Genomic DNA, 14,632 nt, shown 5'->3' on the forward strand with positions numbered 1-14,632 from the left:
ACACTATCATTACTATTAAAATGGGGATGAACTGTGAGGCTCCCGTGGGACCACCTGAGGACCCTGGATCTCCCCCGGCGCTTAGACCAGTGCTCTGCACAGAGTAAGCGCTTAACAAATACTATCATTATTATATTATTAAAATGGGGATGAACTGTGAGCCTCCCTTGGGACCACCTGATGACCCTGGATCTCCCCCGGCGCTTAGACCAGTGCTCTGCCCATAGTAAGCGCTTAACAAATACTATCATTATTATATTATTAAAATGGAGATGAACTGTGAGCCTCCCTTGGGACCACCTGATGACCCTGTATCTCCCCCGGCGCTTAGACCAGTGCTCTGCCCATAGTAAGCGCTTAACAAACACTATCATTACTATTAAAATGGGGATGAACTGGGAGCCTCCCTTGGGACCCCCTGATGACCCTGGATCTCCCCCGGCGCTTAGACCAGTGCTCTGCCCATAGTAAGCGCTTAACAAATATCAACATTATTATTATTATTATTATTAAAATGGGGATGAGCTGGGAGCCTCCCTTGGGACCCCCTGCTGAGCCTGGATCTCCCCCGGCGCTTAGACCAGTGCTCTGCACCTAGTAAGCGCTTAACGAATACCAACATCAGGATGATTGTGTTTGGATGAAGGGCAGGTAGGCTGGCTAGGCCCTGGACCATAGAGCAGGCCTGCCGGAGCGGCCGCCAGAGCAACTTCCGGTCCCGCCTCTCTGGGCGCCTGGGGAGTCTATGGCCGCCCCGCCCCTCCCGCTTCCTCCTCCTTCTCCTCCTCTTCCTCCTCCTCCTCCTCCTCCTCCTCCATCCCCGCCGCCCAAGTGGGGCTCCTGGAGTCGGGGAACCATGGACGCAGCAGCGGCCGGAGTCGCCCCGCGGGGCCCGGCCGGCCCCACGCCCGCTGAGGAGACGCGGGACCGCGCCGAGCTCTCTGAGGAGACGCGGGAGCGCGCCGGCCCCGCTGAGGAGGCGCGGGAGCGCGCCAAGCTCTGTGAAGAAGAGGGCGCCAGCTTGGCTGAGGGGACGCGGGAGCGCGCCGAGCTCTGTGAGGAGGCGCGGGAGCGCGCCGGCCTCGCTGAGAAGACGCGGGAGCGCGCCAGTCTCGCTGAGCGGGAGCGCGCCGGCCTGGCTGAGGAGAGGCGGGAGCGCGCCGGCGTCGCTGAGGAGGAGCGGGAGCGCGCCGGCCTGGCTGAGGAGAGGCGGGAGGTTGGCGGACTCTCCTCGGCGGCCCGGGAGGAGGAGGAGGAGGAGGAGGAGGAGAGACGTGAGGGGTCGGGGTCCCGGGGCCCGGAGACGTTCCGTCAGCGTTTCCGCCGGTTCCGGTACCGGGAGGCGTCGGGCCCGCGGGAGGCGTTCCGCCGGCTCCGCGAGCTGTCGCGCCAGTGGCTGCGGCCCGACGTGCGCACCAAGGAGCAGATGGTGGAGATGGTGGTGCAGGACCAGCTGCTCGCCATCCTGCCCCCCGACGGCCCGGACCCGCGCCCCGGGGGCCGAGCCCGCCGCCCCGACGTCAGGATCACCGGCTGACCCGACCCCCGACGGCGGCCGGCCCTTCCTCCTCCACCGTCGGCCCCGGGTCCCGGACGCCCTCGCGGCCTCCGTCTTCCCCGAGGGCAAACGAGCCCCGAGTCGGCCGCCCCGACGGGGCACCGCCCGGCCCCCTTCCTAGCCGCGGCGTCGGTCACTCCGGCCCCGACGCCGCTCACCTTCGGGTCCCCCCCCCCCCCCGGCCGGCGGGCCGGCTCCCGGGACGCCCGCCGACCCCGGCCGCGCACGACGGACGGGACGGGGGCGAGGCCTCTGAGCAGCACTGGATAAGCTTTATTCCAAACGTTACGGCAAAATAAAACCTCCTCTCCGCTGTACGGGCGTTAGTCTCGCTCTAGATCTCGCTCCGCCGCTGCCGCGAAACCCGAACCGACGCGGGAGCGGGGGGCAACCGGGGCGCGGGGGGCTCGGCTGGGCCGAGCGGCGGGCCGTTTCGGGTTCGGGATGCCTCACCTTCACGTCACGCCTTTTCCCGATCTCTCCATCCCCCCCCCCGCCAGACTCTCCGGCCCGGGCGTCGTGGCTCTGCCCGCAGGATGCCACGGCCCGAGCCGGCGGCACGCGGCCCGAGCCGAGGGGCCCGGAGACGCCGCCCTCCGGAAAGTCACGGGCTCCACCCCGTCCCCCCTACGGCCGGCCCGGCCCGGCCCGCCGGGCCCCCCGGCCCATTCGGCGTCTCGCGACGGGCGGCGGAGGACGAGAGCGAGTCCGCGATGCACGTTCCGAAGCTCGCCGGGTCGCGGAGGCGTCGGGGGCCTCGCCGCTCATCCAGAGACCGTCATAAATAAGCACAACCATCCTTCGCCGGGGGGGGGAAGGGGGGAAGGGGCCCCGGGGCCCGGGAACCGACCCCCTGGGCCTCCCCCGCTCCGGACGGGGGCGTCGCCCAGAAGGGGAAAGGCGCTCGGGCGCTCACGTGCCCGCGCCTCTCCCGCCGAAACCGTTCCCGGCTCTCGGGACGGCCGCGGCCTGAGGCCCGTCCGTCGGTCCGCCTGCGCCCGAACGCGTCCTCGGGTGGGGTGGGGAGGAAGGGAGGCCGTTGGTCCCGCCGGCCCGGAGGCCAGGCCTGGGCCGCGCCCCTGGGGTCGGTGGGCGCCGGGGCCCGTGGCCTCACGTGGCGCAGCCCAAGGCCATCTGCTGCACCTTGCCCAGGTCCATGAGAAGCTGCTTGATGCAGTGTTTGAGCTGCGGGAGGCGGGCCAGGGGCTCCGGGGGCTCCAGCTCGCCCGTGTAATCCAACCAGCTTTCCAGCACTGGAGCAGAGACAGAGAGGAAGGAGAGACACGAGACACGGCCCGTTAGCGCCCGTCCCGTCCCCCCAGGCCGGGGACCCCCATCCTCCTCACCGGGCCCGAACCCATCCAGCCCGACCCGCGACCACCTCCTCCTCCCGCCCACCGCCCGACGTCGACGAGGAGCCCGAGGGTCTAGGAGAGCCGGGGGGGGGGGGGAGGCCCCCCACTTGACCACATCCGTTAAGCGCTTACTACGTGCCAGGCACCGTCCTAAGCGCTGGTGCGGACCCAGGCTGTTCAGACCGGACACGGTCCGGGTCCCACGTGGGGCTCACCCGTCTTAATCTCCATTTTACAGACGAGGGCAATGGGGCCCAGGGAAGTGACGTGGCGGAGCTGCGATTTGAACCCGGGCCCAGGCTCTACCCACCGGGCCCACGTTGCTGTTTCTGCTTCCGCTGGGCCGGACCCCTGGGCGCCGCCGAGGTGGCGGCCGAGCCCCGGGGGCAGCCCGGCCCACCTCCCCCCTCCCGGCCCCCCCCCGACGCTTACGTCCAGATCTGTCATTTATTTATTTCTATTAACGTCTCCGCCTGTAGACAGAGTTCACTGTAAGCAAAGAATACGTCTCCTTATATTGTACTCTTCCAAACGCTTAATCCAGAGAAGCGGCGGGGCCCGGTGGATAGAGGACGGGCCCGGGAGTCAGAAGGACCTAGGTTCTCCTCCTGACTCTCCCACTGCTTAGGGAGCAGCGGGGCTCAGTGGAAAGAGCCCGGGCTTGGGAGTCAGAGGTCTTGGGTTCAAATCCCCGCTCCGCCACCTGCCAGCTGTGTGACTGTGGGCGAGTCACTTCCCTTATCTGGGCCTCAGTGACCTCATCTGTCAAATGGGGGTGAAGACTGTGAGCCCCACGTGGGACAACCTGATCACCTTGTGACCTCCCCCGTGCTTAGAACAGAGCTTGGCACAGAGTAAGCGCTTAACAGATGCCATCATTATTATCTGCGGGGTGACCCTGGGCAGGTCCTTTCGCGTCTCTGCGCCTCCGTTACCTCAGCTCTGAAACGGGATTGACGGTGAGCCCCACGTGGGACAGGGACTGTGTCTAACCCTATTTGCTTGACAAATACCATTACTAGGATGCCGGCATTCCACGTTTTTTCCCCGACAGTGACTCTCCCTCGCTTCAGAACCTTATCGAGGGCCCGTCTCCTCCAAGAGGCCTTCCCTGACGAAGCCCCCCTTCGCCCTTGTCCCACGCCCTTCTGCGGCGCCCCGACTCGCTCCCCCTTCCCGGCTCCACGACGCTTCTTTGCGTATCTGCCATTCAGTTACGTTAACCTCTGCCCCTCTACACCGTCAGCACGTTGCGGGCAGGGCATGTGTCCGTTTATCGTTGCGCTGGACGCTCCCGGGCGCTTAGTACGCTGCTCTGCACACAGTAAGCGTGAGGGATTGGCCGACGGGGGCTCCCCGCCGGCCCCTTCCGTGGAGACTTGTCCAGATCCCGCTCACTGGGGACAAATTAGGACAGCTCGCGGAGGCGGCGCCCGGGAGGGCGAGGGAGGTGGGCTCGAGCCAGCCGGTGGGAAGGGGCTTTTACCGTCCAGCTCCTTCTCGATGAAATCCATCCGGTGGGAGACTTGGTCCTGCAGAGACTCCACGTGGGTGAGCAGGTTGAACTGCCACTGGAGCTGGGAGCCGCCGCCGCCGCCCTCGCCGGCCGCCATCTCTAGCAGCCTCACGGCCGGCGCCTCCTGCTCCGCCACCGGCGTCGGCTCCGCCGGGCACTCTCGCGCCTGAGGACGGACAGAGGGCCGGCTGGGGGACGGCGGCGGGGCAGCGGACGGGACCGGGTAGGGCAGGCGGAGGGCGGGATTGAACCCCCCCGGGGAAACCGCCCTCCGCCTCGGGGCTACTCTTAAAGAGAGGCAGCGGGGCTGGGGGGGGGGGGAGAGAGCCCGGGCCCGGGAGGCAGAAGGACCCGGGTTCAACTCCCAGCTCCGCCGCGTGAACTGGGGCGAGTCGCTTGACCTCTCTGGGCCTCAGTCGCTCGACTGGAAAAGGGGGATGAAGACCGTGGGCCCGTGAGGGACGGGGGCTACAGCCTATCTGATTACCTTCAGGGCAGCCCAGCGCTCAGAACAGCGTCTGGCGCGTAGTAGGTGCCCAACAAATCCCGTAATGGCGACTCCGGTCGCCGCGTAGGACCGGCAGAAGGTGTCGGCTTAACCCACCAAGGGCCCGCCCCCCCCGTCCTAACTGGGGGCGCTCAACTCCTCCCAGTCTGTCCGGGCGCCTCGCCTCGAGCTAACCGGGTGCCGGACCCCACGGGCGGGCAAGGGGGCGGCCGGGCGGGCGGCCCGGGGCGGGAGGTCAGACGCACCTTGGGCCCCGGCCGGCTCCTGTCCCTGGGCGGCTCCCAGCCGAGCCCGAGCCCGTGGCCCAGGGCGTGGTGGCCGTTCTCCGCGAGCGGGGTGGCGTCGGCGTCCAGGGCCAGCCCCCGCGTCTCCACCACCAGCTTCTGCTCCACGGCCGGGTAGTAGGCGCGCGGCTTCTGGTAACAGTGCTCGCTGCTGATGTAGGACTCCACCGCCGGAGGCCGGGGCGCCGCCCTCTCCGCCGGCACGGCCGGGCCTCCGTTGACGGCGCGCCAGGAGGGGACCCCTTCCCCCTGCGGGCCGGGCTTGGCCGGGGGGGCCTCGGCCCCCGCCCGCAGCTTCCAGGGCTGACCCCACAGCCGGAGATCGGGGTGCTCTCGGCTTCTGGGGGACGAGGGAGAGCGGCTGCTGGCAGGGGCGGGGCGGACCGACCGGGGAGCCCGGCGTCCCCACCCCGTCCCCCCTCATCCCGCCGGCCCTCGCCGTGGCCCCGAGGCCGGAGAAGGAGGGAGTCCCAGGGGGTTGGGCGCCGGCCGACGGGCCACCGGCCGACCCCCCCCCCCGGGGGGAGTCCGCTTGGCGTTAGAGGGGGGTGGCCCCGTTGGGAGCTACGGGCCCGGGGTGACCGCCGGCAGTCGCCCCCCACACCCAGGCTAGAAGGACCGTCTGGAAACTGGGGATTTCCGCCCTGACGGGGGGTGGCCCGTGGTCTCGGACTCACCGCCGCCGTCCCTCCCGGACCCCAGGGGACCTCCCAGGGGCAGCGGCGGAGAGGTCCCGCCCAGAGGTCCGCGGGCCGGGCCCGCTCCTGGCCGACTCTCGGCGGAGGGAGCTGGCCCCGTCGCCCAGCTGCGCTCTCCCGCTCCGGTTCGGAGCCGTGGGCCAGATCGCCGCGAGGGGGACGCCGGGCCCGGCGCCGTCCCGGGGCCGGCCCCCCCCCCAGGAGACGGGCCCGCCCCCGCCCGCCGCTTACTGGAGGACGCTCATCTTGAGCTGTAGCCCATGCAGGACTTCCAGGACCCGCTGCACGTCGCCCAGGAGCTGGTGGGTGGCCACGATCTTGCGGGCGTTGCGGTGGGAATAGTTGTCTTCCACGAAGGGCAGGCCCGGCATGCGGCCGCAGCTCAGCCAGTCCTTGTCGTACCAGTACTTGAAGCTGGGCCTCTGACCTGAAACCGTGGGGCCGGGCGGGTCGGGAAGGTGCCCGGCCCGCCAGCGGCCCCATCTTTTCCCTCCGCCCGCCTGCCGCCGGGACCGTGGGCCCCTCGACCGAGCCCGGGAAGCAACAGAGTCAAGGATGGGTGGAAGCTCGCGGCTGGCGAACCCTCCCTGATCTTCACCCGCCGAGAAACCTTGATCTGTGGAGCTCCTGGGATCCAAACCCTAGCCCTCCCTGGAAGGGAAACCGCCCCAAGGCGGGATCGAAAACACCCCCGTCGTCCGGCCGGGAAGGGGCTGCGCTGAAAACCGGCCAGTCACGGGGGAGGGGGACGGTGTCCCGAATGTCTCCCCCAAAAGAGAGCCGGGTGGGAATGGGGCCACAGTTCACCTCAAAGCGACGGGGAGAGCAGGTCTGAGCAGACCCCCTAAACCTCCGGTCCACTGAGGTGCCCGGGTGGCCAGCCTCAGATCCGGGGGTGCGGACGGCGGGAGGCGGGGGGCGAGGGGAGGACCCCACGCGCAGGCCCCGGCAAGGACCTGAGGCTCGGAGGACCGGGGAGCGTCAGGCCACCCGACCTTCAAAGCCCACCTAAATCCGAGAGGTCGTCCCCGACTGAGCCCTCCTCCGGCCGATCGCCCCCTCTCCCGCGCTGCTTACGCCCCTCCGTCCGTACCCCCTCCACGCTTGTAATTCACCCCCCACCCTCGGCCCCACGGCGCTTCCCTCCTCGCCCCCACCCACCGCCCTCTATCCCATCTGTAACCTCTTTCACTGCCCATCTCCCGGAAGGGACCGGAAGCTCCTCGACGGGGATGGAGTGGGACGGTCCCAGGCGCCCGGGGCGGGCTGGGTGGAGGCCGGGGCCGGTGGCTACCTGGAGGGTCCTGGCACACGTAGCAGGTGTAACTGTCGGGGACGCTGTCCTCCAGCAGGCCCATGCAGACTCCGTGCTGCCAGCACAGACACTCTTCACACTGCGGGGGAGGGCACGGGCTGGACTCGGCTCGCGGGGCCCCCCCGACCCGGTCACCCGGACCACCCACATCACCCGCCAGCGGCCGGGATTTGGGGGAGGCCCGGGTTGAGACCCCCGCTCCGCCCCCGACCTGCCGCGTGGCTCGGAACCGGGTCCGACTTCATTCGTTCGGTCGTATCTGTTGAGCGCTTACTACATGCCCAGCGCTGTACTGCGCGCTTGGGAAACGGTCACATTCCCCGCCCACAACGAGTTTACGGTCTGGGGGGGAAAGGGAGAAGGCAGAGATTTCATTCTCTTGGATCCACCCCAACACATAGGCGACTAGAGAGGGCTAACTGGAGACCCCCACTAACCCAGGGGTGGGTCGGTGGGCGGAAGAGAGTCTAGCACGGCTGGGCGGACGGGAGCGATTCCTGGTTGGAAAACTGGGCCTGGCCCCCGGGGCTCCCCCCGCACGCCGGGGCGGGGACCCCCGGGGTCGCCGGGGCACCCGGCCGGCGGCACGGGGGTCGGCTGCAGGCGGTGCCCCTCTCCCCAGGGACGCCGGGGAGACCCAGGCAGACGGGCCTCCGGCCCGGAATCTGCTCCCGACAGCCGGGGAGCCTTCCTCGTCGGCACCGGCTCCGGGCTGGCCACTCGGGGGATAGGGCCGGGGGCCCCCCGAGAGCCCCTGGAGGGACATGTCCCCGTTGGGTCGGTGCGGACCCCTCGGCCGGGCCGGGCCACGGGAAACGGCGTTCGGCACGGCTCACGGCAGGAAAGGCGATGCTGTCCCGGCAGCCAGTCCCATCGGTTAGGGGGGCACTGGAGGGGCGGGGGACGGGAACCGGAAGAACCTCCGTGTCCCGGCCCGGCCCCCGACCCACCTCTCCCTCACCCAGGCCCGCGAACGCCCGCCTCGTCTACACGGGCTCAGTGGCGCCGTGGGGCCCCACGCACGGGACCCAGGGCCAGTCACCGGAACCGCGTGCGGGGATGCTTCGGCAATGACCTGTCATCAGCATCGCCACCATCATAATGATGACGGAAATTCCGCTCTTGCCAACCTCTCAGCTAAGAGCTGAAATCACCTTAAATGTCACCATTATTATTATCGTTACGCCTAGTTATACCCCACCCCCACAGCATTTATGTCCATATATCCTTATTTTGCTACTTCCCCTTTCTGATTTGATTTTAGAGTCTGTCGCCCTCCCTAGACCGAAAGCTTCTCATGAGCAGGGGCTGCGTCTCCTAAGTCTTTCACTCCCGAGCGCTCACAACGGCGCTCGGCCCCAGCCGATCAATAAATACCACAGATTGACGCAAGGTATTGGGATTCGACGCGGAACGTAACCCCCGTGGGGGTTCGCGGTCTCGTGGGGAGGGAGGACGGGTGTTCGGTCCCCATTTGACAGATGAGGAAACCGAGGCCCGGAGGAGCAAAGTGACCTGTCCGGGGTCACCCCGCAAGCGTGAGGAGCCGGGATTAGAACCCGGGGCCGCTGACTCCTCTCTGCCCAAGGCCGATCTGCTTCCTGATGAAGCAAGACCCCAGGAAGCAGACGGAGGGGACGCAGGGGATGGGAGGCGAAAGGCTGGGGCCGGTCGGGCCCACGCCAGAGACGGGAAAATAAACAGGACACGGGGCGGGGGTGGGGTGGGGCGGAGACAGGGGCGGCAATGGGAATTTTTCTCTACACCGTCAACTCGTCGGGGGCAGGGAACGGGTCTGCTAGCTCTGTCGTCTCGGACCCTCCCAAGTGCTTAATACGGTGCTCGGCACAGCGTAAGCACTCAATAAATACCACCGATGGACCGACCGATCGACCGTACACTCACCGTGGGTAGGGAAATGCCCACCAACTGTTAATATCGTTATACTGTACTCTCCCGACACTTAATACAGTCACCTGCACACATTGAGCGCTCGATAAATACCACCGATGGATTGATTTTTCTAGACTGCAAAGTGTCCTTAAAGAGGCACGGGGGTCTGGGAGAAGGACTCTGCCGGGCTCTTTCCTGGGGGTCCACAGTCCCCCCCCTTACCCTTCCACCTGTCCCCCGCACCCCGATCCAGGCGCCTAACCTGGATCATGAAGTCGTTTTCTTCCTGGACCTCGCAGATGCAGCGGACCACCTCGAGGTCCCCGTCCTCCCCTTCGGGCTCGTCGTCCGGGTTGGTGGACACGTCCACGTCCTGGCTGGTCTCCTCGTCGCTCCACGGGAAGCTCTCGCAGGACGAGTCGCCGCCGCTCCCGTCGGCGTCTTCTGCGACGACAAGAGGGGTGACCGGGGGCGCCCGGCACCCCCAACCCGCCGTGGGAGGGGGCCGCCCGCTGAGCCCGCCTCTCCCTCCCCCTCCTCCGCCCCCCGGCCTCCCGCCGGGGCTCTAGGCAGGGCCCGGGGGGAGAGGCCCGTGGCGGGGTTCCGGGACTCCGGGGGGGCGGCCGGGAGGCACCGAGGACGGTCAGCGGTCCCGAGAAACGCCCGTGGCCTCGATCGCGGGCCCGTCGCGACGGCGGAGGCGACCCCGGATCTCCAGTGAGGACCGAGGGGCAGCCCCGCTGCGAGTCCCCGACCCGGCAGGCCGGGACGGGACGGGGGCGTCCTCGCCCGCCCCCCGCCAGTCGCCCTCACCGGTCACTTTGGCTCTGCTCGGGGGAGGTCTGGCCTCGGCGCGGTGGAGGGCGGGGCCCGGGTGGGAGGGCGCTCGGGGGGCAGAGCTGCACCTCGTGCCGCCCGAGGCTTTGGGGGGAGAGAGATCTGGGCTGACGTCGGTATCGTCGCTGCAGGGGTAGTCTGGAAGGCAGAGAGGTGACCGGGGGACCGTCCCTCGCCCCCCACCCTCCGAGCAGCCGAGACCGCCCCCCGGGGTCGGAACCCCTGCCCCGGCCGCCCGGCCCACGGTATCAGTCGGCTCCCCGAGCCCGAGGGCCGACGGGCTGCGGTGGGGGGGGAGGCCTCGGGGCGGACGCTGAGAGCTCCCCGGGATGCCCCGGGTCCAGCGGCCCCTTCCATCCCTGGGGAATGCCGTGGGGAGTCAGTGTGCGGTTCACGCCGTGAGCTCGTCCCTCTACACTGTAAGCGCGTGGTAGACAGGGAACCTATCTGTTTCTTGTTATATCGTGCTCTCCCAAGGTGCTTTTAGTACAGTGCTCTGCACACTAAGCGCTCACTATATGCAATGGAATGAACGAACGAGTGGTTTCACTTCCAGGGTGGGAGGAGACTCGCTGAGGAAGGGCCTCGTGCGGAGGGAAATCAACTCCGGCCACCGCACCCGATCCCTCCCGGCAACCGAAGGCCGCGACCCCGACTGCTCCCGGGGCCCAACGGGGACCGGAGGGGACCCCGATACTCCACCGGACTGAACGGGGCCGGAGGGGCCCGCCGGGCCAGACCTCCCGCTCCCCGCAAACCCTGCCCGGATAAGGGATCTTACCAGGTGTCCATTTCTTTTTCTTTTTCTTCTTCTTCTTCGATTTCAATCGCACAAAGTCTCTGAATTTCCTCTCTTTGCTCTTCTCCTTGTCCTTCCCGGCTAAAGAGAACGAGGAGACGGCGACTGGGCTTTATCTTCCACCCGCCGGGGCCCGGGGAGCCTGATTCTCACCCAGGCCCGCTCCCTTGGCGCCCGAACCGCTCGGGGTCCGGTCCCGGGGGTCTTGGCACCCGACACGCTGGGAAGGCCGCAGGGAAACCCCTCCCGGGTCCCCCAGCAAACCACAGCACCACTGATCCCAAGCGGGAGCCTTGACCCCAAGGAAAACGGGCCCGGGCCGGGCCATCCTCTAGACTGGAAACTCCTCGTGGGTAGGGAACGGGTCTATCATTCACCCATTCCTTCAATCCTATTTATTGAGCCCTTACTGAGTGCAAAGCACTGTACTAAGCGCTTGGGAGAGGACAATACAACAATAAACGGACACGTTCCCTGCCCGCAACGAGCTCCCAGTCTACGGGGTTGGGGGGAACAGATGTTAATAGAAATAAATGACAGATGTGTTCGTAAGTCCCGTCACGGAAGCAACGCGGCCTCGTGGATAGAGCCTGGGTCTCGGGAAAAGGAGGCCGCGGGTTCTAATCCCTGCTCTGTCACTTGTCTGCTCTGTGTGACCTAGGGCAGGTCACCTCCCTTCTCTGTGTCTCAGTTCCCTCGTCTGTGAAATGGGGACTAAGACTGTGAACACAAGGACTGTGTTCAACTGGATTAGCTTGGATCTACACGGTGTTTAGCACAGAGCCCGGCACACACTAAGTGCTTGACAATTCCCATATAAACCAAAATCGAAACTCTCTTAACAGCGTCCTCTCCCAAGCACTTAGCACAGCGCTCTGCATCACCCTCCTCGCTGACCTCCCCGCCTCCCGTCTCTCTTCAGGCCGGTGCTCCGCACACGCCGAGTACTCAGTAATTACGACCCATTACCACTTCCGGCTCCGTCTCCGTCTCGCCGGCCCCCGTCTCTCCCCACTCTGCTGCCCGGATCAATCGCCCGGAAAGATATCGGTCCACGTCTCCCCGCTGGAGACCCTCCACGGCCGCCCATCCACTTCAGCGTCAAACCGACTCCTTCCCGTCGGCTTTAAGGCCCTCGATCCCGTCGCCCCCTTTGGCGTCACCTCGCTGACCGCCTCGTAGAGCGCAGCCCGCACGCCTCGCTCCTCGTCTATCGCGCTACTGACCCCTTTCCCACGTCCTCCCCCGAGCCTGGAGCTCCCTCCCCGGCCCTGTAGGCCAGACTTCCGCTCTCCCCACTTATTAAAGGTCACATCTCCCCCGAGAGGCCTTTCCCAAATAAAACCATCTTTTCCACCCCCCTCTCTCCCTCCCGTGTCACCTTGACCCTTGGATCTGAACCCACTGAGCACCGGGTATTCACTCCACCTCGGCCCCACAGCATTTACGTCCGTATCCGTAACGTCCGTCTCCCTCTCTGGACCGTAAATTCTTTGGGTGCACGGAAAGTGTCCGCCAACTCTTTTGTACTGTGTTCCCCCAAGCTCTTAGGACGGTGCTCTGCACACAGGAGGTGCTCAGTCGCTACGACCGCTGAGAAGCAGCGTGGCTCCGTGGAAAGAGCACGGGCTTTGGAGTCAGGGCTCATGAGTTCGAATCCCAGCTCTGCCACTTGTCGGCTGTGTGACTGTGGGCGAGTCACTTCACTTCTCCGCGCCTCAGTTCCCTCATCTGTAAAATGGGGATTAAGACCGTGAGCCCCACGTGGGACGACCCGATTCCCCTATGTCTACCCCAGCGCTCAGAACGGTGCTCGGCACATAGTAAGCGCTTAACAGATACCAACATTATTATTATTATTATTATTATACGACCGATCACCGTTTCCGGCTCGGTCTCTGTCCTGCTGCCTCTGCGGTGGTCCGTCCGTCTGCTCTCCCAAGTGCTCAGCCCGATGCTCTGCACACGGTAAGCGCTCAATAAATCCCACCGATAGACTCCTCTGCGCACAGTAAGTGCTCACTAAATAGTCTTCATTACGGTCTGCGGCTCCGTCTCTCTCTTGCCGACTCCGCCGTGGACCGCCTATCCTCCCAAGTGCTTTAAGACGGTGCCCCGCACGCAGTAAGCGCTCGATATTCATTCACTGCCTCAGTCGTATCTATCGAGCGCTTTCTGCGCCCAGAGCTCTGTTCTACGGGTCAATAAATGCCACCGAGCGCTCCATCGCCAGGACGGATTACCGTTCTCGGCTCGGTCTCTGTCCTGCTGTCTCCGCTGCGGCCTGTCGGGCTGGCCGTCCCTGCCCTTCTCCTGGAGGGCCGCCCGGGGGCCGGACGGTGCCCCGTCGAAGCCGGGGGTGGACGCTTTTCTCTTCTCCGACTTCTCGTCCGTCGGGGAGGGGGCGCTTCTCGGGGACGGGTGAAGAGACGTGTCTGAAGGGGACGGAGACGGGCGGGGAGGGCTTCAGCGACTGCCCACCCCTCCTTTTCAGATGGACAGGACCTCCACGGACCCCCGCCGCCCGCCACATCTCCGCTAAGCAGTGCGGCCTAACGGATAGAGCGGGGCTTGAGAGTCGGAAGGACCTGGGTTATTATTATGACTAAAGCCCTCTGGCCCCAGGGGCACAAGCCACCTCAGAGCCGCTTTCTCACCTACCGAGAGAACCAAAGGGGCGACGAGAGCAGCGGCGTCCTTGGCGACACCGTGCCCTCGGCCCGCCAGGAGCCCCCGCCCGCCGGTGACGCTCGCCCCGCCGCGGCGACCACCCCGACCGGCGGGACACTCACACAGGGAGACGGAGGGCGTCCGCTTGCGGTTGGCGCCGTCGTGCCCGGCCCGTTCGGAGGCCGGGGCGCCCCGGGTCTGGACGGGGCCGGCCTCGGGGCCGTCCTCCGGCGCGGGCGGCCTCTCCACCCCGTGGAAATACTTCATGTGGTAGTGCAGCAGCTTGGCTTTGCGGAAGGTCTTCAGGCAGTCCGGGACCTGGCAGCGGAACTGGGGGTCCAGGCCGACGGGCGCGGGGCCCGAGGCCCCGCCGGGGTCGCCCGCTCGCTTCAAAGCGGCCGCCGGGACTGTGGGGAGGGAGAGAGACGTGTCTCCCGCAGCCGGGGGCGGGCCCACCCACCCTCGGGGCCGGGACGTGGCCCGAGGACCACGACGCCCCGAGCTGTGCCCTCGGGGCGAGGCCTACGTTTGCCCTCACGGCAGCTCTGCCCCTTCCGGGAGCCCCGGGTGACCGACCCGTCGGCCCCTATCCACCTCAGCGCTTCGTACAGTGCCTGGCACATACTGAGCGCTTAACAGATACCGCAATCGTCATCATCCTCATCCCCGGGGGGATCGGAGGAGGACGGACGCCGGAACCTGGCGCTTCCGGCCCCGTTCTTTAGAGAACACGGGGAAGCGGAACCCGGCTCGCCCCACCGTGACCCCCGGAGGCCCGATGAAGCCCTCTTTTGCCCGGCTCCCTCTCCCTTCTGCTTCGCCCCTGCACCTGTTTCATGGCATTTATTAGGTGCTTAAGGCGCGCCGGGCACTGTAAAGCACCGGGGCGGAGACAAGCAAATCGTGTTGGCCACGGTCCCTGTCTCACGGGGGGCTCCCCGTCTCAATTCTCCATTTCCAGATGAGGGAAAGGAGGCCCGGAGAAGAAGTGACTCGCCTGAGGTGACGCGGCGGCTACGTGGTGGAGCCGGAATCAGAACCCAGGGCCTCCGACACCCAGAGCCGAGCTCTTTCCACTAGGCCACGCGACTACGACCGGCCGAGAACCGACAGAACTGGAGTCGGCGAACGGCTGCGGGAGGGGGACGGATTTCGGGAGGGTCCGGAAGACGGGGAGAGCGGGACGTGAGCCACGGGTC

General features: G+C 66.7%; 2 protein-coding genes across 10 annotated transcripts in view; one reads left to right on the top strand and one right to left on the bottom strand.

Annotated features, from left to right (window-relative positions):
• Positions 1-774: 774 nt before the first annotated feature.
• Positions 775-1,875, top strand: SCAND1 (SCAN domain containing 1). The gene has a single exon (XM_029049039.2). The coding sequence runs from the start codon at positions 857-859 to the stop codon at positions 1,535-1,537; it is 681 nt and encodes a 226-aa protein (XP_028904872.1). The 5' UTR covers positions 775-856; the 3' UTR covers positions 1,538-1,875.
• PHF20 (PHD finger protein 20) overlaps positions 1,812-14,632 on the bottom strand; it is a 37,751-nt gene continuing 24,930 nt past the window's right edge. For 6 of the 9 annotated variants that reach the window (XM_029049032.1, XM_029049037.1, XM_029049035.1 and 3 more), the window contains 10 exons: positions 13,556-13,840; positions 13,007-13,198; positions 10,746-10,844; positions 9,941-10,102; positions 9,390-9,571; positions 7,214-7,313; positions 6,151-6,346; positions 5,183-5,561; positions 4,400-4,595; positions 1,812-2,811 (listed from right to left, as the gene is read on the bottom strand). In XM_029049032.1, the coding sequence (XP_028904865.1) occupies positions 2,669-2,811; positions 4,400-4,595; positions 5,183-5,561; positions 6,151-6,346; positions 7,214-7,313; positions 9,390-9,571; positions 9,941-10,102; positions 10,746-10,844; positions 13,007-13,198; positions 13,556-13,840 (1,934 nt within the window). In that variant the 3' untranslated portion in view covers positions 1,812-2,668. The remainder of the gene's footprint in view (positions 2,812-4,399; positions 4,596-5,182; positions 5,562-6,150; positions 6,347-7,213; positions 7,314-9,389; positions 9,572-9,940; positions 10,103-10,745; positions 10,845-13,006; positions 13,199-13,555; positions 13,841-14,632) is intronic. The other 3 variants (XM_029049033.1, XM_029049034.1, XM_029049036.1) reach the window with 3 other exon arrangements.

Source organism: Ornithorhynchus anatinus, chromosome 21 (assembly GCF_004115215.2).
Source record: "Ornithorhynchus anatinus isolate Pmale09 chromosome 21, mOrnAna1.pri.v4, whole genome shotgun sequence".
Classification (NCBI taxonomy): domain Eukaryota; kingdom Metazoa; phylum Chordata; class Mammalia; order Monotremata; family Ornithorhynchidae; genus Ornithorhynchus; species Ornithorhynchus anatinus.